This window comes from Monomorium pharaonis, chromosome 3 (assembly GCF_013373865.1).
Source record: "Monomorium pharaonis isolate MP-MQ-018 chromosome 3, ASM1337386v2, whole genome shotgun sequence".
NCBI lineage: Eukaryota > Metazoa > Arthropoda > Insecta > Hymenoptera > Formicidae > Monomorium > Monomorium pharaonis.
The window spans coordinates 17492933-17518011 of NC_050469.1; the positions used below are offsets into that span (position 1 = coordinate 17492933).

At 25.6% G+C, this 25079-nt stretch overlaps 2 protein-coding genes across 2 annotated transcripts; one reads left to right on the top strand and one right to left on the bottom strand.

Moving 5' to 3' along the window:
* The first annotated feature begins 14646 nt into the window (after positions 1-14646).
* Positions 14647-15534, top strand: LOC118644642. Its single transcript, XM_036283632.1, has one exon. The coding sequence runs from the start codon at positions 14647-14649 to the stop codon at positions 15532-15534; it is 888 nt and encodes a 295-aa protein (XP_036139525.1).
* Positions 15535-18536: 3002 nt separating this feature from the next.
* Positions 18537-20015, bottom strand: LOC118644714. The gene is made up of 3 exons (XM_036283877.1): positions 19308-20015; positions 18879-19218; positions 18537-18727 (listed from the first exon to the last, which is right to left on the bottom strand). Exons 1-3 carry the CDS (start codon positions 19383-19385, stop codon positions 18600-18602), a joined length of 546 nt encoding a protein of 181 aa, XP_036139770.1. The 5' UTR covers positions 19386-20015; the 3' UTR covers positions 18537-18599.
* Between the last annotated feature and the right edge of the window lie 5064 nt (positions 20016-25079).

Sequence of the window (25079 nt, forward strand, 5' to 3'; positions counted from 1 at the left end):
AGAGAATATATAGGAGAGGAGTGAAAAACGTTATGCGTGTGCGTGTGCGTCCGCTGTCAATGAGTTATGAGTTATGCGTGCGAGCGTGCGTGCTTGAGTGAAAAATATTATGCGTGTGTGTGTGTGTGTGTGTGTGTATGCGTGTGTATACATAATGAAATTTTAATTTTTAATTATTATTTTTTTATTATGTGTGTATGCGTGTGTATGCGTGTGTCTGCGCGTGCGTGTGTGTCTAAGCGCGTGCAAGCGCGTGCATGCGTGTGTAAATAAATTAATTTTAATTTTTTTTTTTTTATTAAAAAGTAATTAATTATAATTTTGTTTATGTGTTTGCGTGACAAAGTATGTCTGTGAAAAAAATTATTTGTGCGTACGTGTGTGCGTGAGTTCGTGCGTGGGTGTGTTCGTGCGCACATGGCTGTGCCTGTGCAATTGTATTTTATATTTATTATTTTATATATATTATTAGACCACAGACGCGCTATTTGACACCTTGTATAATAATACAGTAATTCAATTTTTATTATAAAATATAAACAAACTTATGGGTAACATAGCAATGTAACATAGTAACGTGATGTAAATAAAACGGAATTAGCAGTATTACTTGAAAAGTTGTGCTAACGTGACGATAACTGTTTGTGAGTGGAGTAAACATTTTGCATAATAGCAGTTTGTAAAAAAGGTAATTAATTTTAATTTGTGTGTCTGCGCGTGCATGCGTGTGTATAAATTAATTAATTTTAATTACTATTTCTTTATTATGCGTGTATGGGCGTGTGTCTGCGCGCGTGTATGCGTGTGTTTAAATAAATTAATTTTAATTACTATTTTTTTATATTATGCGTGTGTGTGTGTGTGTGTGTGTGTGTGTGTGTGTGTGAGTAAAATAAAATAAATTATTTACATGTTTAAAATATCTGATAAAGCTTAATACTATAAAATACAATATCAACTTCTTTTATAGAGAAAACAGGATACTATAAATTAAAATTTCATTAAAAAAAAGAAAGCAAATAAGAAAGAAATCTTTCACTTGAGAAAAAAAATAAAGCGAGGGAGGAGCCTTTAATAGAGAAGAATTACAGAAGAGTCAAAAGTAAGAAAGAATCTCTTTTCTTTATGTACATTACAGTACATTAAAATCGTATGAATATTTATTGTTGAAAAATTTAATGTAATATTACAAAGTAAATCACATAATGTTTATCTATAATTAATTTGTAAAAGATAAAAATAAATAATTTTTTAGAAAATATTTTAAAAATATAACATTAAATAACAATATAAATAAAGCACATTAATTTATTGTAATATAAAGTTCAATATAAAAACACTCAATATACAATATTTTTATATTTTATAATAAATTAAATAATATTCATATTATTGCTTGTAATATTGTGTATATATTATATATTTAAACATTTATTTTTATTACATTTCTTTACCTTCTGTTAAACTATAATAAGTTAATCGTCAAATGATAATATTGCAAAGTATTAGTAAAGTAAAAAACTTTTTGATTTGTATAAATATCCAATTTTATAGCTATATTTTTTAATATCATTTATTTGTGGGAAACTTTAAACTTTAATGAGAATAGATTAATAAATAATTTTATAATAATTTTATAATTGTTTAGGTTTTTTAAGATCAAGATAGAGAGTATAAGAATGTATAAATAAATTTTTTATATCATTTATTTGTGGTAATTTATTGTTAATATGCTAACGTTTTCTGTATGTAAAAGTTGCAAAAGTAGTAAAGTTATATTTTTTAAAAGTTGCATTTACATAAGTTTATAAAATAATGTTTGTAAAGAATGTCTTTTATACTGCCTATGTATTTTAATTGTATACTATTTTTGATTAAAATTTTCATTGTTATGTAATAATTATTTAACGTTATATATTTTATTTATAAAACTTTTATTATTACTTATTTTGTCTTTTTTTTAAATAATACAAATTTATAATAATTTTTATAAGTTTATAATAATTATGAATTGTTTACCATATCTTGAATCATTTAAATGAGAAAAGTAAAACTGCAAACGGTCTAAAAAAATCAAAATTGGTGAATTCAATAGCAGATTCCAAATAATATATTTGCATAAAATTTAAGGTTTTTTTTAGCTTAACTAGCTACGCACTGTTATTAACGGTCTTTAAAACGTAGTCTTGGGTTAATTTACATTAATGAATTTAGATATTTATTAACAATATAATATGTATTATAAAAATTCATCCCTCGTATTAATTTTCTATTATTCTACTAGAGAATCGCTTTTACATTATCTTTTATTATTATGATAAACATTAATTATCTTTTATTATTATGATAAACATTACCATAGATTATTGCAATGTTCAAATTAGTTAAAATATCCATTTCTGAAAGAATTGAGAGATTCCAGGCAAATCTTAATTTTTGAATATCAACACAACTTACATACTTATTAATCTTACGAACAAACTATATTATATATGTATATATAAATAAAAATTAAATATTAATTAAAGAAAAATAAATTTTTAATAATTTCTTTTAAATAATAATAATAGTAATAATTTTAACAATCACTATTTATATTAAACAATATTATAATTTTAAAATATCTCAAGAAACTTGACAAAAGATATACTTAATTGTAGTGCTTTGGAAAACTCTTAAGGTGATTTTCATACAACAACAATGATACTATTTTATGTCTACCTTAAAACTGTGCAACTTAATATGGCTCGATATGGTTGGCTAAATTAAAAAAAAAGTGAATTTTATGTAAATATATTATTTGATATAGAATTTTTCAAGATTGTTTTTCTTGTACTTTAATTGTGTGGGTATGCCTGTGCACATGAGTAAAATAAAATAAATTATTTACAATTTACATATTTATTAATCTTACGAACAAACTATTTACGTTATATATGTATATATAAATAATAATTAAATAATATTAATTAAAGAAAAATAAATTTTTAACAATTATTTTTAAATAATTGTAATAATAATTTTAACAATTACTATTTAAATGAAATCTCCTTTTCATCGATAGAGTTTAAAAGGTAAGATTTCCGAGAGAATATATAGGAGAGGAGTGAAAAACGTTATGCGTGTGCGTGTGCGTCCGCTGTCAATGAGTTATGCGTGCGAGCGTGCGTGCTTGAGTGAAAAATATTATGCGTGTGTGTGTGTGTGTGTGTGTGTATTCACGGGTGCGCGTCGCGTGCATGCGTGTGTATACATAATGAAATTTTAATTATTATTTATTTATTATGTGTGTATGCGTGTGTATGCGTGTGTCTGCGCGTGCGTGTGTGTCTAAGCGCGTGCAAGCGCGTGCATGCGTGTGTAAATAAATTAATTTTAATTTTTTTTTTTATTAAAAAATATTTATAATTTTGTTTATGTGTTTGCGTGACAAAGTATGTCTGTGAAAAAAATTATTTGTGCGTACGTGCGTGCGTGCATTCGTGCGTGGGTGTGTTCGTGCGCGCGTGGCTGTGCCTGTGTATGTGCATGATTCAATTGTATTTTATATTTATTATTTTATATATATTATTAGATATCACAGACGCGCTATTTGACACCTTGTATAATAATATAGTAATTCAATTTTTATTATAAAATATAAACAAACTTATGGGTAACATAGCAATGTAACATAGTAACGTGATGTAAATAAAACGGAATTAGTAGTATTACTTGAAAAGTTGTGCTAACGTGACGATAACTGTTTGTGAGTGAAATAAACATTTTGCATAATAGCAGTTTGTAAAAAAGGTAATTAATTTTAATTTGTGTGCTGCGCGTGCATGCGTGTGTATAAATTAATTAATTTTAATTACTATTTTTTTATTATGCGTGTATGGGCGTGTGTCTGCGCGCGTGTATGCGTGTGTTTAAATAAATTAATTTTAATTACTATTTTTTTATATTATGCGTGTGTGTGTGTGTGTGTGTGTGTGCGTGCGTGCGTGTGTTTAAATAAATTAATTTCAATTACTATTTTTTTATATCATGCGTGTGTGCGTGCGTGCGTGCGTGCGTGCGTGTGTGTGTGTGTGTGTGTGTGTGTGTGTGTGTGTGTGTGTGAGTAAAATAAAGTAAATTATTTACATGTTTAAAATATCTGAGAAAGCTTAATACTATAAAATATAATATCAACTTCTTTTATAGAGAAAACAAAGAATACTATAAAGAAAAATTTCATTAAAAAAAAGAAAGCAAATAAGAAAGAAATCTTTCACTTGAGAAAAAAAATAAAGCGAAGGAGGAGCCTCTAATAGAGAAGAATTACAGAAGAGTCAAAAGTAAGAAAGAATCTCTTTTCTTTATGTACATTACAGTACATTAAAACCGTATGAATATTTATTGTTGAAAAATTTAATGTAATATTACAAAGTAAATCACATAATGTTTATCTATAATTAATTTGTAAAAGATAAAAATAAATAATTTTTTAGAAAATATTTTAAAAATATAACATTAAATAACAATATAAATAAAGCACATTAATTTATTGTAATATAAAATTTAATATAAAAACACTCAATACACAATATTTTTATATTTTATAATAAATTAAATAATATTCATATTATTGCTTGTAATGTTGTGTATATATTATATATTTAAACATTTATTTTTATTACATTTCTTTACCTTCTGTTAAACTATAATAAGTTAATCGTCAAATGATAATATTGCAAAGTATTAGTAAAGTAAAAAACTTTGATTTGTATAAATATCCAATTTTACAGCTATATTTTTTAATATCATTTATTTGTGGGAAACTTTAAACTTTAAAGAGAATAGATTAATAAATAATTTTATAATAATTTTATAATTGTTTAGGTTTTTTAAGATCAAGATAGGGAGTATAAGAATGTATAAATAAATTTTTTATATCATTTATTTGTGGTAATTTATTGTTAATATGCTAACGTTTTCTGTATGTAAAAGTTGCAAAAGTAGTAAAGTTATATTTTTTAAAAGTTGCATTTACATAAGTTTATAAAATAATGTTTGTAAAGAATGTCTTTTATACTGCCTATGTATTTTAATTGTATACTATTTTTGATTAAAATTTTCATTGTTATGTAATAATTATTTAACGTTATATATTTTATTTATAAAATTTTTATTAAAATAAATAATTTTTTAGAAAATATTTTAAAAATATAACATTAAATAACAATATAAATAAAGCACATTAATTTATTGTAATATAAAATTTAATATGAAAGCACTCAATACACAATATTTTTATATTTTATAATAAATTAAATAATATTCATATTATTGCTTGTAATGTTGTGTATATATTATATATTTAAATATTTATTTTTATTACATTTCTTTACCTTCTGTTAAACTATAATAAGTTAATCGTCAAATGATAATATTGCAAAGTATTAGTAAAGTAAAAAACTTTTTGATTTGTATAAATATCCAATTTTATAGCTATATTTTTTAATATCATTTATTTGTGGGAAACTTTAAACTTTAAAGAGAATAGATTAATAAATAATTTTATAATAATTTTATAATTGTTTAATTGTTTATTTTTTATAAAAATAATTCTTTTTGCATCTCAAAAAGAATTCACAATTGGTGACATACAATTGAGTTCTTTTTGAACTCTCTGTGCTATCTGGGTTTATATCATTTATTTATATTATTTATTTGTGGTAACTTATTATTAATATGTTAACATTTTCTGTATGTAAAATTTACAAAAGTAGTAAAGTTAAATTTACATAAGTTTGTAAATTTATGTTTGTAAAGAATATCTTTTATACTGCTAATGCATATTTTAATTAAATAAAATTTTTAATCAAATTTTTTATTGTTATGTAATAATTATTTAACGTTATATATTTTATTTATAAAACTTTTTTATTGTTACTTATTTTGTCATTTCTTTGGATAATACAAAATTAGAATACTTTTTATAAGTTTATAGTAATTTTGAGTCGTTGACCATATCTTGAATCATTTAAATGAGAAAAATAAAGCTGCAAACGGTCTGAAAGAATTAAAATTGGTGAATTCAATAGCAGATTCCAAATAATATATTTGCGTAAAATTTAAGGTTTTTTTAGCTTAGCCAACTATGCGCTGTTATTAATGGTCTTTAAAACGTAGTGTTGGGTTAATTTACATTAATCAATTTAGATATTTATTAATAATATAATATATATTATAAAAATTTATTTTTTGTATTAATTTTCTATTATTATACTAGAGAATCGTTTTTACATTATCTTTTATTATTACGATAAACATTACCATAGATTATTGGAATGATCGAATTAATTAAAATACTTATCTCTGTTAACATATTAAAGTAAAGTCGATAATAAGTGAATACTTTATGACATATCTCATATTTTATATTAAACAATATTATAACAAAATTTAAAATATCTCAAAAAATTGACAAAAGATATACTTAATTGTAGTGTTTTGGAAAACTCTTAAGGTGATCTTCATACGACAACAATGATACTGTTTTATGTCTACCTTAAAACTATGCAACTTAATATGGCTCTGTATAGTTGGCTGAATTAAAAAAAGTGAATTTTATGTAAATATATTATTTGATATATATGTAGAATTTTGCTAGATTGTTTTTCTTTCTTATGCTTTAATGTATATAATTCGGTCCTTAAAACATTTTTTAAATACTAAAGCTGGTATTGATTAATTTTTTAGTTGTACAAATACACTAAAACTTTGTTGCAAAAAGAATTAAAATTTCATACTGTTTTATGTTAAAAAAATATTGAAAAAAACATTTTTATATTTTTTTAACATTTTTCGACCTAAAAGCCGCTATAACTTTTTTCACTTTATTTTATACAAATGACAATGAATTCTGAAAAAGCGTAAAATTTAACAGAATTAAGCATTTTTTTTTTAAGGAATGGTTTGTCTTACATTTTTAATATTTTAAATATTATTTATTGTTATTTTTAACTATCACGTGTTTTTATTAGAAAATATTGAAAAATAACAGAAATATGACACTGTTTGTCAACAAGGTTTTATGACGCAAGTCCTCAAGTGATGTAATTTCTAGCCTTTACTGTGTTGGTCTGAAACAAAAAACGTGAAAAATTTTTTATTGTTAACATTCATACGGTGTGTGTAAATTTTAAAAAAGTAAAAAAATTGAAAATTGAATAAATCGCACGTTTTTTTTTTAAATTGATTTAAAAATTTAGTGTAAAATTTAAATTTTTTATTAAAAACGTGCGATTTTTTATTTTTATTTTTTATTTTTTGTAAGTTTACACAAATCGTATAAGTGTTAATAATCGAAAAACTTTTACGTCTTTTGTTTCAGACTAATAAAGCAGAGGCTAGAAATTACGCCGTTTAACAATTCGTGTCACAACTTTCCTGACAAACAATGTTATATCTCCACCATGTTTTAATATTTTTATAATAATAAAAAACGTCGTGATAGTTAAAAGTATCAATAAATAATACCTAAAGTTTCAAAAAGTTTCAAAAATATAAGACAAACCGTTCTCTTTTAATAAAATTCATAGAAATTAACTTATTTTAACTCACCTAAAGATATTTTCCCCCTTAATGAGTTAAAAAAGTTCGATTTTTGGCTCATTTGCAGAATTTTATTTTAGGGTAAAAAGTTATTACATAGAAATTGTCTAAACAAAAAAATATTCTAACGTCTCAAAAATGGGAAACATTAATTTGATCTTTTTAAAAAAAAAAAAAAAAAAAAAGAAAAAGTTAATTACAAATTTATTAAATAAAAAATCTAATAATATATATAGTAGATCCAATCAAAATTAACTAATTATACAATTTATAGTTAATTGGTAGTTTTAAACAGAAGTGTGTAACTAACTCTATAATTGTTTACTTTAAACTTAATTTGTTTTCAATATTTATTAAAATTTTAGACAAAAAAATAAAAGTAAACAAATTTTTTTAATAACTAGCAATTTAAAAGTAATGGAGTCAATAACGATCATGCTTTTGCCATTGTTTTTAACTAAAAGTGATCAAGTGGCGTTAATTTTACCAACTAAACCAATTTTTTATTATTTATTTTTTTATTTTTCTTTTTTTGGCAATATGCTTTAAATAATTACAAAAAAAACATTCGCAATACATCCAAAAAATTTTAGCGTAATATTTGAATATATGACTTTCAAAAAGAAACTTGATGTAACCTTTAAAAAATTAATGTTTCCTGCATTTTTATTTACTTTTCTTACTTTTTAAGTTCTAAAAAACAATTTTTTATAATTAACTAAAGTGTAAAACAAAATTAATGAAAATTAAAATTTAAAAAAATTTGTCATTAAAATATTTATCATTTGTTTAAAAATACTTTGTAATAATGTAAAGATTTAAATTTTTTAATTGTATACTTTTAATTTTGTAATGTCAATAAATCTGAAAGTAATATAGTAATATAATGTAAACAAAATACACTGGCGCAAAAAAAAACGAAACAAAATTTTTGACCGATTTTTAGACAATCTTCAAAGTGATGCAACTTTGCGAAAAATCATCCAAATTACATGTACTTTTTTTAGAATTAAAGGGCAAAGACTCTATTTTGAGAATGCCTACGCAAAAGTTTGATTTTTTAAGTGTAAACCTTTTGTGTCGCATGAAAACCAAACATGTTTTTTTTTAATTAAAAAAAGTAAAAGTTTGTTATCATTTTGCACAAATTTCTCGTTAAAATCTTGCTAATATTAATTCAGATTCTTAAATACGATGTTTTTTGTTGATTGCACACGAGTTTGAAATTTGCACTGCATTTTAGGGTATTTTAGCGAATAAATACGGTATTTTTTGAATATAATGAATTTTGAGCATTAATATGATATTGCACATTGATTTTATTCGTGTTTAACTCAATCATACCACCGTCATTAAAGTGACCCGATGTGCGCCACATGGAGAATGACTCGGTTTTGTACATAATGTGGCCCTGAAAAGGCTGATGTTTTAAAATAAAATTTAAACTTTTCTTTTTTATGTATGAGTATGTGTATATGTATGTTTACGTGTACGTGTGGGTTTATGAGTATAGATGAATGTGATCTTCTGTCGACTTCAGTGAAATTAGTGTGTCAGCTATCCATTATATTCAGATCAGTAAGTACAAATTTCCACCGATGAATTTCAGACCCACATGATGTACAAAATTCAATCGTCATTCTCCACGTGGTGCACATCGGGTCGTTCTGATGACGGCGGTATGATTGAGTTAAACACAAATAAAATTAATGTGCAATATTATATTGATACTCAAAATTCATAATATTCCGTAAAATACCGTATTTATTCGCTAAAATACCTTAAAATGCAATGCAAATTTCAAACTCGCGTGCAATCAACAAAAAACCTCGTATCGGCATGTTTTTTTTTAATTACTTAGAAAAGAATAAACTTTAAGAATCTAAATTAACATTAGCAAGATTTTAACGAGAACTTGTGCAAAATGATAACAAACTTTTACTTTTTTCAATTAAAAAAACATGTTTGGTTTTCATGCGATACAAAAAGTTTATACTTAAAAAATCAAACTTTCGAGTAGGGATTCTCAAAGTAAAGTCTTTGCCCTTTAATTTAAAAAAAAGTACATGTAACTTAGATGATTTTTAGCAAAGTTGCATCACTTTGAAGACCGCCTAAAAATCGGTCAAAAATTGTTTCGTTTTTTCTTTTGCGCCAGTGTAGAATTAGTAATGTTACATAAAATACTATATTGTATAATATTAGAGGAAGTGATAATATATGACCACCCATTTACATTCTATATAATAATTTTGTTAATAATTAATATTTTAAACTCCAAAAAAAATTTCAAATTCGACAGTGAATTAATAAATAAACAAAAAACAGGAATAATGGTCGACAACTGGCAGTACTTTATTGAACCAATTTACGACATTTTGGTCATGATTTTTGACCCTTATCAAGTGTGATAATTAACTTGGTGGAATAATGAATGTAAAAAATAGATTTTGTTTAAAAAAAATTACAATATTTTGTATATTGTATAATTATATGATATATTTATATAAAATAAGTTGTTAGGTTAGAAAAAAACTGTAGCATAATTTTGAAGAGAAATAAAGGTAGATAGACCGTTGGCTATTGTGTATTGTCATATGCCACTTTATAACAAGCTAAATAGATGATTTCATACCCTGATAGGAAGATTTTGCAAACATATTGCACAATAATGGCATTAAAGATTGTGCTAAGATAATTCGCCATAACGCAACAGTTTTATCAGAATATAATTCTTAAATAATATTTGTTAAAGATTAGACAAATATTGAAACACAAATATTTTGCAATTATTTCAGCAGTTAAAACTATTACATTATAATCTTCAATATTTTCACAATATAATGCAGCAATAATAATGTGCAATATTTACAGCATTTAATCTTCAATATTTAATTTAAAATTATTATCAAAAGGTATTACAATGAATTTAATAAATATCGCTTATTCACTAGACATTTAATAAAGATTAAAAAAAGAGACATTTTGTCTGATAGATTAGTTGCGTCTGTTGGAGAGTTAAGTATCTCATTGATAGTAATAGCGGTCAGAAACTCTTAAATCATTCCAACATATTATTTTAAAATTTAATTGCGCAAATATTTATTAATGTTTTATAAAAGGTTAATGTTTCTACATTTATTTTCTGAACTATCCCCTCATAATGACGAATTATAAATTTTTTACAATTCTTTTGTTATACAATTTTATAAATCTTTTCCTATCGGGATAAGTAATTACTAGAATTCATCAACTAATAATGGAGATAATACGAGTGGCCATATTGTCTACAGTGGCCATAATACCACTTTCTTCTCTAATAATATGAGAGAAAATATTTTTTTTAAACTATTATTCATTTTTAATTTGTATTTTTTTGTCTAAAATTTTAATAAATATCAAAAGCAAATTAAGTTCTTATTAAATGATTATAGAACCATTTCCACACCAGAAGATTCATACGTAATCACAATATCGGCTGGTTTCTGGTTCAAGTTTGTTTTGCTCTTTGCATTTTATTAAACTACAATTTAAAAACAACATAAGGTAAGTTTCTTTTTTGTTTAGATTTTTGGGAAATAAATAAATAAACATATATGTATATATTGTACACACATATATATATATATATACACGTATATATATTATTTTATTGCTAAATTAACATTTATGTTAATTTGTATTGTCAAATTAAAATTTATTTTGATTTTGAATGTTAAATTATAATTACGGATTTTTATTATTAAACTAAATTAAATTTTTCTTATTTTAAATAAAATTAGTATTATAATAAAATTACATTTAACATTGAATTTTATTTTAAAATAATAAAATAATAGAATTATTAAATTACATTTTTTATTAAAATTATTATTAAAATAAAATTTATTTATATTTAGATAATTAAATTATAATTTAATTTATTTTATTTTAATTATTAAATTATTAAATTATTAAATTTGATTAAAATTGATTTTATTTTGGATTATTAAATTAAAATTAACTTTTTTAAAAATAAAAATTGATTTGGATTTTTTAAAATAAATTTGCACTAATTATTTAAATAAAATTTATTTTTATTTCAATGGTAAAATTATTAAATAATTTTTACTTTGATTTATGAAAAGATGTTTACTTGAATTGTTGGTTTAAAAGTGACTGTTCAATTGAAATTGATTACTTTAATTGATGAATTATTTACTTGAGATGTTTACTTGAATTGTTAATTTAAAAGTGACTGTTCAATTGAAATTGATTACTTTAATTGGTGAAATATTCACTTGAATTGTTGAAAGTGTCTATTAAATTGAAATTGATTTTAAAAGCTGAATTGAAATTGACTTGGTTTGAATTGTTTAATTAAAATTGGCTTTGACTTATATTGATTATAGAATTAATATTAAACCAAATTAAAATTATAACTTTATTTAAAACTGTATTTTAGTATAGCTGAATTTATTATAATTAAATTAAAATTGTTTAAATAATGCCCCGAAGAAAAATAATTCGAACACTTGAAGAAGAAGAGAAATATCAACGTAATAAACGAGAAAGAAAAGCAAAATCTCAAAATGAGAGACGAGAAAAAAAACGAATGATAGCTAAAAAAGATAGTTTATTATCGTTAAATACTAATTTAGTAAATACTAATTCATTACACACAATACGTGAAATAGAAATTGTATCACAAGTGATTGAGACGTCAATTACTAATAATTTTTCTACATTAAAAAAGAGTAATGAAACAACAAATGATATAAAATTATTGAATGTTAAAGAAAATAATGAAATATCACATGATACAATTATAGAAACTGTATCAAACAACCACGTTATTTCTCCTATTGCTAGCACATCAAATAGTGTAATAAATTTAGAAAATAATAGATGTAGGGAATTAACTGTTTTACGTAAAATGTCATCGCAAATTACTATGACTAGCAACGAAATAGTAACATCAGTGTTTCCTAATGTAACTGAAAAAAACAAACGAGTAAAATGGCAAGAGAAAATTCGAGCTTCAAGAAAGGAATATACGAATATTGATACGTCTCACAATATGCAACTAGAAAATATTATAGAACATTATATAGGAGAGATGAATTTATATTGCGAACATTGTGGTGCAAAACATTTTATTTCGGAAAAGACAATTAATAAAGGTAATTCATACAATGATTGTTGTAATCATGGATCTATTGAGTTATATCCTTTACCCCAACCTCCAAAAGAACTTTATGAATTATATACTGGAATTCATTCAAAATCTAAACATTTTTACAATCATATTCGAGGATATAATAATATATTTTCATTCGCGTCGTTTAATGCAAATATGGCTAATCTTAGTGCACAAAGACGTGGACCATATTGTTTTAAAATTCAAGGGCAAATTTATTATCAAATTAATACTGCTTTATATCCTGCACCAAACGAAATGCCAAGTTATGGACAACTTTTTATTATAGATAATAATGAAGCAACAGACACGGACGTCCTTAGGACGTCCTCAGGACGTCCAGGACGGACTTCGTGGATATCCTGAGGACATCCTGATTTTATCCCGGGACGTCCTCAGGACATCCTGAGGAATAGCAAACGAGCGCCACTTTTTAGTCCTCAGGACATCCTGAGGACAGTCCATCGGATGTTCTGAGGATACCATAGGATTTCCTCAGGACATCCTCAGGAATAGCAAACAATGACCATTTTTTGTCAGATTTTTTAGATTTTTTTTTTAGGATTTTTGATAAATGTATCAATTTTTTATAAGAATTGAAACGTTTCTCAGAAAAATTTAAAAAATAAAGAATTCCGATTAATTTAGAAAATTTTTTAAATATTTCTAAGTATTTTTAACAGTTTTTGAGAATTGAAAAAAAACTTTAACAAAAAATTAAAAGTTCAAATTATCTCTACGATAATTTTGTAAGAGGAAGAAGAGACTATACATGTTTCAGCGACAGTTGTACCTGTTAAAGCATGTTTAATCTCTGTACCCGAGAAAACGGTCACCCATCCAAGTATCAACCATCGCCGACGATGCTTGACTTCGAAGACCATACGCTTCCTAACGCTTCGTGATGATCCATGAGTATTTCTTGTTTATGCATACATATTTGTTATAGATCATTACAGTAGATGTTGTCAGAAGGATGAAACATATATAGTTAACTTATATTTTTATAAATAAATATAAAGTTTTACAATTTTTTAAAATCATTTTTACATATGCGCGCAAAATAGCATGTGGAATAACTTATTTAAAAAACTGTTTTTGCGCCGTTTGTATAAAATAAAATAAAAAAATTATTTAATGTCATCTTTTATAATTTTTTAGTATTGCTAATATGCCATATTGTTTCAATAAATGTAGACATTCAATCTGACTTTGAAGTCAACATTTTTACACATTTGATTTTGCAATACATTTTAGAAATACGTACGATATTCAAAGATTTCTCACTTGCTATATTAATTTACCCGTCTTTTTCAAAAATTACTATACGTCCAGGATGTCCCTGAATACTATTTTAGGATGTCCTGAGGACTTTCGTAGAATGTCCTGAGGACTCTCTTAGGACGTCGTAAGGACTTTCAGAATATCATATTCTTAGAACATTCTGGGCAATCTAAAATGTCTGGTATTTATACAGTCATTATATTTAGTTTATTTTCAGACATTTTGTAGCTAGTCAAACTCTTTATACAATATTTTAAGAATAACGTTTTTAGCTAGAATACATATATCCTCAGGACATCCCAAGGATGTCCTCAAGACATGAGTAAAATTTCAATTTATATTAATACTATTACAGAATTTAACATTCTAAACTTACTTTAAAAGTCAAATTTATACATAAAATATTTACAATAATACAACTATTATATCCTGACAAGATCCCAGGACATCCCGGGACATATTCAGGATGATCCTGAGGACGTCCTGTGCTATCTGGGGACTATCGTTTACAACAAAATTCAAATCTTGATGAAGAAATTTTATATACAATAGATAATGTAATGCGTATAAATAACATCTTTGCACAATCTTATCAAATGATGCATGAAGAAATTCAAAATCAGCAGCAAATTGAAAATCAAACTGTACATGAACTACAATTAGGATTTTTATCTAAAACAGGTATTGAGCGTGGTCGATATAATGTGCAAAGGGTAAATGAAGTTGCAGCCATTTTTACAACTACAGCAGATGGAGAAATACCCGAAACATATGTCACTATTCGTAATAAGAACAATAAAATATTACGACAAGTTAGCACTATGGATCCAAATGTAGAACCATGGATTTATCCATTATATTATCCCTATGGTAATCAAGGTTGGCATAATGATTTACGACATAAAAACAGTAATAAAAGAGTAAGTAGAGCTGCGTATGTAAAGTATCAAATGGCTATACGTGATAATTTTAATATTTTTATTATGGGAAGACGATTATTTCAACAATGGGTTGTAGATAATTATGTTAAAATAGAAAAAGATAGAATAAACTACTGTAAACAAAATCAGAAACAGTTAAGAGTTGAAACGTATCAAGGATTGATCGATTATTTAGAAAGTGCTGCTAATAATGCTGGTACTCGGGTTGGAAAAATGATTATTCTTCCATCAACATTTGTTGGTTCACCTCGTAATATGATGCAACATTATCAAGATGCAATGGCTATAGTTCGAAAATATGGAAAACCAGATATTTTTATTACGATGACATGTAATCCAAATTGGCGTGAAATACGAGAAAATTTACTTTCAAATCAGCAACCTGCAGATAGACCAGATATATGTGCTCGTGTATTTAACATAAAGAAAGATTATTTAGTTGACGTTATAGTTAGACAACAATTTTTTGGAGAAGTTATGGCATATGTTTATGTAATTGAATTTCAGAAACGTGGTTTACCACATATACATCAAGAGACACGGTAGTGTCTCGCGCCAAGTGAACGCGCAGCGCGAGACCGCCCCGTGTATTATACGCGAGTACGCGACTTGCGAGCACCTGAGATTACCAGATCTCAATAACGATTAAACCGATCGAGTTCTAACTAAGCTCAATCGAAAGTTTGGGTTTGATTTCTATAAGAAAACTATTTTTATTTTTACTCTACGTGTCCTACGAGTGGAGATATTTTGACGCAAATACCGAATTTTAAATTTTTCATTTAAGATACGTCATCGTCGTTGATGTCCAGTACATGAATTTAACACTAGAGGGCATTAAGATTTACCTGTGACAGGTCTCTTATAAAGTGTTGATATATACTATAAGTATATTGATATGATGATAAATCGCTGTTATTCGCTTTGCGAGAGTAAAAAATAAATAAATATTAAGTAATATGTCTATAAATCGTACGATTAATAATAATAATCTCTTATAAGAAAAGTCGTGTAGATCCGAGAAGTGCACGTTTTGTTATCGCTTTTCCACGTAAATGATTGACGGTCGAATCCGCTACGAGTTTCACGGCGATGATATGACAGTTCGTAGTTAATGACGTGCGCGAGGTTAATAGCGAATTATTTGTGTACGTGTATTATATTGCAAAAGAAAATACGGCTGTGCCGAATTTGGAAATTGGTTAACATACCGTGCGTTATAGAATCAGATAAGTATATTACATAAAATTTCATTTTTTAAAGAAAATAAGTTTTTTGAGATAAGTTAGTACTTTGTGTCATGTTTTATTTTTAGTTATTAAATAAAAAGAGAAAGAAATATTTTACTTGAAGTTGAGTTAAAGGAAGAATAGTTTGGGCAAATAAAAAGAAAGAGAGAGAATTAAAGAGCATCTGCGAGGAGAACATAGAGACTTTTCCGAAAACGCGGCAATTTATTAAACATACCGCCCGCCTTCGTTCACCAGAGAAAAAAATAATCACCAAAGGGAAAAATAAGAAGAAAGTGTAAGAAAAAGTAAAAATAAAGTAAGTTATGTTACACATGTAAATTATAATTAATTATGTATGCTAGAAAGAGCGTTATTGCCAAATTGAGAGAAAGAGAGAGAGAGAAAGAAAGAGAGAGAGAGAAAGAGAGAGAGAGAGAGAGAGAGAGAGAGAGAGAGAGAGAGAGAGAGAGAGAGAGAGGAAGAGAAGAGAATATCGTGTAATATTTATTGTGTATGTACTTATATTTACATATATAATATATATATGTATGTACGTATATACATATGAGTATCTCTCTTTTTTTCTTAAATAAATTATTATTAATGTATGTTAAAAAGTGTGTTATTGCCAAATTGAGAGAGAAAAAGAGAGAAGTGAATAACATTGTGTAATAATATATATATATGTGTGTGTGTGTGTGTGTGTGTGTGTGTGTGTGTGTGTGTGTGTATTCTTAGATGTATGTATGTACATATATAAATATATAAGTATGTATGTACATATATATACATATATATGTATGTGTGTATGTTATCCCTCTTTCTTTTTCTTTGTGTAAGTAATGTTTTCTTCTGAATATTATATAATATAATTTTTGTCTTCTGATAGTGAAAACGAAAAATATTCTAAAGATAAATTTATTTAATTGGACTGACTAGAGATACCGAGTGAAGAAAAGAGAGAGAAAGAAATTAAAGAATTGATACAGTAAATAGATAAAAGAAAAACCGAAAAAGGAGAAAGAGAGAGAGAGAGAGAAACAGAGAAGAAATAATGAAGAATATTAGGTAACAACAAAATAGACAATAACGTTGCTAATAATGTGTTTATATGTATGTATTTATTTTTATATGTTATGTATGTACATATAAAAATGTATGTATTTACATGTGCGTGCGTGTGTGTGTTCTCTCTTTTTTCTTTATATAAATAATGCTTTCCTTCTCTTTTTTCTTATGTTATACATAGTTCTAGTAAATTATTCGTTATTACTCGTATACTATATTTATTATGAGTAATTATTTAAATTATTAGAACTTTGTATAATGTACGGAAAAAAAAGAAGAAAAGCATTACTTACACAAAGAAAAAAGTGAGGGAGAGATAAATAAAATTTACAAATAACACACACACACAGACACACATACACACACATATTTAGATACATACATCTTTTTATGTACGATCATATGAAAATACTTATATGTATACATAAACATACTTATGCATATAATCTAAACAATCTAAGACATTATTTTTTCCATAAATTAGTATGTAGAAATATAATATGTATATATGTATATGTATTTTTTTTAGTAGAAAAGAACCTTCAATTCATGGTGGCTGTTTCTCGATTATCTGCTGAAAGAGAAGAAAAAAGAGAGAAAAAGGGAATAATAAACACAGCCATAAAAAACTTTTTAACTGTGATAATCAGTGAATATTCACTGTCTTTCAGTAATTTTCACTTTATTAGTGTATAATCACTGAAAGATCAGTGTATTTATTTCACTGATTGTCAGTGAAATAAATACACTGATAACCCATAAAAAAATTATTAAATATAATTATTATATATGACGTCATATACAATTATATATATTATATATGATTTATATATACTAGCATATATAATTATATATAAATTATATATGGGCATCATATATAATTTATATATAATTTATATATATTTATATGTATATATTTTTATATGTAGATTCCATTGTTCCTGCCGAGTTATATCTGAAGAACTGCAAATGCTTTATAAGATTATATATAATAATATCTGGTTATATCTGATTGTATCTATTGAAGTTGAGTGATCATATGTAGATATATATATAATCATATAAAGTCAAATATAGTTTCATATATAAAAGAACAAGAACAACAAATTTATAAATTATTACATTTTTGTTTTTATTTTTTAATTTTTACATAATACAATATAATAATGTATTTAATTTTTATTAAAAATTAAAAAACGTTTTATTAAACAAAAATATTGAACATTAGAATAATATTAATTGAACTGATAATTGAATAATTTAATTTATTAGAATAATATAATTAATTGATTGATGATTAAATAATTTAATTTATCGTCGAGCCGAATACTGTCTTGGCCGTCCCCAGTTCACATGAGCGTGACTTAGTTGAAACAAAAAACGCATAAAGCGTTGCTGCTGTCGATATGCGCCCGCTCGGGTTCCTCTACGTCTTCGATCTGTAATAATAATAATAATAATAATATAATTATAAGTATAATTAAAGCAAATAAAATTAAATATAAAAATTAAAAAAAATAATTAATTTCTCAAATTTAATTATTGTAAATTGGTTAAGAGATTAATAAAAATATATTAAAAATATATTACTTGGAATATCAGGCAGTTGAGGATTTTCGTGATAATCAGCGTCATGATTATTTTGAGGTTCGGCACGAGAATTCGCTCGCGGAGGATCACATTGTCCGGCGGCATCAGCGCGAAGATCTGCCCGCTGAAGACGGTCCGCGAGAGGAACATTGGTTCCTTCGGTTTGAGGACCGGCTGTTTTATTAGGTTGTCCATCATTGATAACAACGCGATCGGTCCGTTTGGAGTAAGACCTCTCCGCGTGTTCCGGTCGAATGCGTGTTGCAGCAGATAGTTTTGGACGTTCGTTTTTATCTTTTTCAACTGAAAATACGTCGTCGTCTTCCATATCGATATCAATCTGAAATTTTTAATAAAACAATTATTATTATATAAATATTTCTTAATCAAATATTGAGAATTAAAAAGAATTACAAATAATTTACTTACGTCTGATGAATTTTCTCCCATGTTTATCTTTAATGGCCGTTTGTCACTTCTTCTTCTTCTTCTTTTTCTTGTCAACATATCGACTTTCTGCGATGCTGATTAATATCTCGCTGCGCTTACTTCGTATTGCAAGAGTAACTTCCACTATCAGTATACATATATCTTGACAGTTCACGTGGTGTGACAGTTCTCGATTTTGACATCAAAGAATTTTGCGAAGATCTTATTGCAAATTGCGTGTCAAAGGTTTTTTTATTCAAAGATCTTTGTAATAATTGTGGTAAGTGACTTTATTAATTAATTAATTATTTTATTATTAATATTACACACACACACACACACACACACACACACACACATGTACTTATATGTATTTAAATCCAAAAAATTCAGGTTTATCATGCTCTAGGCATATATATTTTAAGCATTATTTAGTTTAGAATTAATTTCTAAAATTAGGCTTATAATAATATGTTATATATAATTATATTATATCTACAGGCAATTATTCAATGATTAATTGTCAACAAATTTTATTTTTTCAGGAAAGAAATAAAAAGAAAAAAAACAAATTAAAAGAATTGAAAGAGTTTGAAGCGTTAATTTACTGCTTATTATAATACAAGGTAAAGATATAAAAAAAAAATTTTCTTTCCATACAATAACGATTGACGCAAAAAAATTAATTCTTCCTTTTATATTTGATGTAAATGAGTAATTTTATAAGTTAATTAAATAAGTATACCATACATCCAGATAAGAATTTTTGAAAAACTTTTTTAAAGAAAAAAGAAGAAAAAAAATTAATTTAAAAAATTAGACTTATAATAATGTTATATATAATTAAACAATATCTAAAGCACTTATTTAATGATTAATTGTCAATGTATTTTATTATTTCAGAATTTAAAAGAAAAGAAAATAAAAAGAAAAGGAAAACAGAAGAAAAGGAAACAAAATCAAAAGAATTAAAAGAGGTCGGAAGCATCCCATATAACATCGGATATTCTATGTATATGCATTTTTTTCCACAATGTGAAAAAAATATCTTGTATGTTAAACGTATATACATCTCACATACATGATTCGTATATACATTATGGTATATAAAGTGTATATCCATTAATGTATTTGATATGTATATACAGCGCACAATGTTAAATGTATATACATCTCACATACAGGATTCCAATATGCATTATAGTATATAAAGTGTATATCCATTAATATATTTGATATGTATATACAGCGCACAATATTAAATGTATATACATCTCACATACATGATTCGAATATGCATTATAGTATATAAAGTGTATATCTATTAATGTATTTGATATGTATGTACAGCGTACAATGTTAAATGTATATACATCTCACATACATGATTCGAATATACATTATGGTATATAAAGTGTATATTCATTAATGTATTTGATATGTATGTACAGCGCACAATGTTAAATGTATACACATACATCTCACATACATGATTCGAATATACATTATGGTATATAAAGTGTATATCTATTAATGTATTTGATATGTATGTACAGCGTACAATGTTAAATGTATATACATCTCACATACATGATTCAAATATACATTATGGTATATAAAGTGTATATCCATTAATGTATTTGATATCTATATATAGCGTACAATATTAAATGTATATACATCTCACATACATGATTTGAATATACATTATAGTATATAAAGTGCATATCCATTAATGTATTTAGTATGTATATACAGCGCACAATGTTAAATGTATGTACATTTCATATGCAAGATATTTTTCCTTTATAACATGAACTTGTACGCTCACGCGTAAGGAGTAATTCTCGCAATCACCGCTAAACGGTGCAACTTAGCCCTTTCTCCGTAGTCAAGTGATTCTCTCTAAAAATGTAGCTACACTCCAAAATAGGCTAAAGAGAAACAGGGAGAATAATATAACCACCACAAAAATAAATGTAAAAAATTGATTTTGTTTAAAAAAGTAAAAGTATTTTATTAAAAAATTATATGTTTATGTAAAATAAATTGTTATATTAAAACAGATAATTTTTTTTTATGGTTAACAAAAATTAAATAAAAACCTTTAAAATGAAAGAACGAATTATAGATAATTATAGATAATTATAGATTAATTATTATTATTATAGATTGTATAAATGTACATTTTTCTTTTACAGATTACTTCGAGAAGGCGTGTGGATATATAATAAACACACAGGCTGCTTATTAGCGCTGTACGATTGTCAAAAGCAAATTGTAAAATTATTGACAATTTATTGGCACTGTATAAAGTTGCCATAGCGCTGACAAATCGGCTGCTATATATATTGGCTGCTTATTAGCGCTGTACGGCTGCCAGGTGCGCTGACAATTAGACTGTCATTAAAATTAAATTTTTATTTTCTTAAATTGAGTTATTTAATAAAATCTGTTGCCTTAAGATTCCAGTTTACATATACATTCAAAAATCAATTTATAGGCATATTATATAATTTAAGACACATATTAAAAAAATTTATAAAAAGTTGAAATTTTTGAGAGACAATATGTCTGTATACACAAAAAGACATATAACTTTAATGCCTGCAGAGAAAAATATAATAATTCAAGGCGAATGGCTAACAGATATACACATGGATCATTTTCAATGGCTTTTAATAAACTATTCAAATTATAGACCTGTTGAAACATGGCGAATACAGTTACCAGATACAATATTAGCTATGCCAAAAGATACAAAACATATACAAATATTGCACAGTTCTTCAAATTTATTAGATGGACATTGGGTATGTAGCTTTTACGACAAAAAAAATATTTTTATATATGATTCGTTAAATAATAAAACATTACATAAACAACATAAGCAATTCTTGGAAAGATTATTTCCAACATATGACTTTGAAAAAAATCCTGTCAAATTTCCTACTGTGCAACACCAACCAAATTCTAATGATTGTGGTGTTTTTGCTATAGCTTTTGCAACTTCATTATTATTTAATATTAAACCTGAAAGAGTAAACTATGATCATAGGTTAATGCGTTTGCATTTGTTAAAAATTCTTGAAACGAATATAATTGAGCATTTTCCACAAGATCTACAATATGGTAGTCCTCAAAAAGTATTTCCTTTAGCAGTAATAAGAGCAAGAGAAATTGCAGCACTTGCTAAATATGTAGAGCGTCAATGTGAGACGGAGCAACAGAAATTATCTCGATTACAAAATCATCGTGATTACGCAAAAAAACGTAGTTTAAATGAACAGGATTTAGAGAATTATCGTGCTAAAATGCGATTTGAATATGCACAAGATGTAGAAAATAATCGTGCTAAAAAGCGATGTCGATATGCACAAAATAAAGAAAAGGATTGTTCTAAACAACGGCTTCGATATAAAAAGAACATAGAAAATAATCGTCTTAATAAGCGATTACATTATATTAAACATTCTCAGCATGAACGAAATAGACAAACACAATATTCTAATCATAAGTGGATTTACAATAAACAATATTACAAAAAAACAAAAATAAATAAAATCCAATCTTGTAAAAAAAATATTGGTCAAAATATTATTAAAAAATATATGAAATTTTGGTCTAAAAATTATATTCATATACGTAATCCTGTAATAATTACAGATATCATGAAGAAACTTGACATTAAAGATAATATTAAAAAACGATTAGAAGCTGAAAAAATTTTACGTTGGTCTATGAAAATAAGGAATAATTATATTCGTAATATGTACAAAATATTAGCTATATTGAAAAAGAGATCAGAAGTACATTTAACTCTTGTTACTGATTGTGTAACAATTGATGATAAATTACGTGCATTATGTGGTTTATCGAGACATACAGCTTCATCGGAAAATTATTTTGTTGATTCCAAATGTGAACTTACTATATCGCAACCTTTGGTAATGAATGTAAAAGGTCAAGTTACAAATGTATTACCTTTAATAGAAGCACAAGCCAAAAATGCATGGTTATGTAGTAATACTTTATGTAAAATTGATTCATTTATAATTGATCGTTATGAAAAATTTCTTGAAGTAATAAGTACATGTACTTTAAAAAAAATACCAGAACTATTACGTAAAGTTCATCAGAGATGTACAGTAAATAATTTGACTAACAAATTGGGTCATACACATGCTTGTTATATTAATCCAAATTTTTGTAAAACGATGTTTCTTCCTATTCAGTTATTATCACCTCATTTTCCAAAGGTAAGAAATATTAAACGTTTCATTTATCAAATAAAAGCAGACTATCAAAAGTTGATAAATCTAGAAAAGGCTTTAACTTCTAGTGACGTCGATACATTAAATAATATTATAACTTTAGCAAAAGAACAATTAAATATGTATAAACATCATCAAATTTTGATTAACTTGAGTGATGATGATATTATATCTAAATATAATAAAGCATTTAAAGCGTTTACTAAACGTTGTTTGGATACACCTCGACACATTTGTGTTTCATGTGAAAGACTTTGTTACAAAAGAAATGTGTCTGAAATTAGTAAGGTTAAAACACAATTAGATATATCAATTTGGAGAGATTTAATGACGCATATAAAAAATCAGAATATTAATCCGCAATACATATGTCTTTATTGCCTAAGAAAATTTCGTAACGGTTTAATGCCTGCTTATTGTGTTTTAAATAATTTATTTATACAAGATGTTCCTGAAGTAATATCGTCTCTAAATTCATTCGAAAAAATGTTTATACAAAGAGCTAAAGCATTTCAAACTATTGTTAAAATGGGAACTGTGATAAATAAAAAGTTGCCTCAAAGACAGATGGTACAAAAGGTAAAAGGTAGAACATTTCATTTACCTTTACCATTAGAACAAACAATGAACAAAATATGTTCAAATACTGATGCGATAAATAAAAATATAGAGTTGTATATTTTAGTTAGAGGTATTCCGACAAAATCTAAATTTATTTGGGAAGAAATGATTAATCTTAAAAAAGTATTCGATGCTTTAATATGGCTAAAACATAACAATCATCTTTACAAACATATTATACTGCCAGAGACCTACAATGGATTATATTTGAAAAAGAATATACCATTTTTTGAAATAAAAGAGACAAACAGTGATACTGAATTTGTATCGGATGACGATGATACATTAGTGAATTCTAAAATTGAAATGCGAAAAACAAAACATAATTCAGAAGCAATTTTAAAACATCAGGGTGAGGCTATGATAACTCAAGTTACTGATGGCAATGATAGTTATTACGAACAGTATACTATTTATCCTTTATATGAAAAAAAATCACGTGAAAGTGCTACCGCTTTATATCAAATGTTAAAAGTTCAAGAATTACCATTGGATAATCGTGAAAAATCTTTAGATCTGTTATGTTTTCCAGATTTATACCCCTTTGGTGTTAATGGACAACATGAAAGTAGACAGATTAAACTTCATGACCATGAATATATTAAATGTCGTTTGACTTCTAAACATCCGCAATATAGATTAAATCAACAATATTTATTTTATTTATTAAATGATGCGAATAATCGTCAATTAAAGCGTGGTATTTATCATAAGTTAAATATAACTAATTTACGAGATCGTTATACGGCTTCAGAATATTTACAAGCAATGCAAAAAGAATTATTAGAGTCTGACTTAAGCACAATATTTTCTACTTTAAGAAATACAGAGCAATATTGGCGTAGACCAAGAAATGATTTAAATTGTATGATACAAA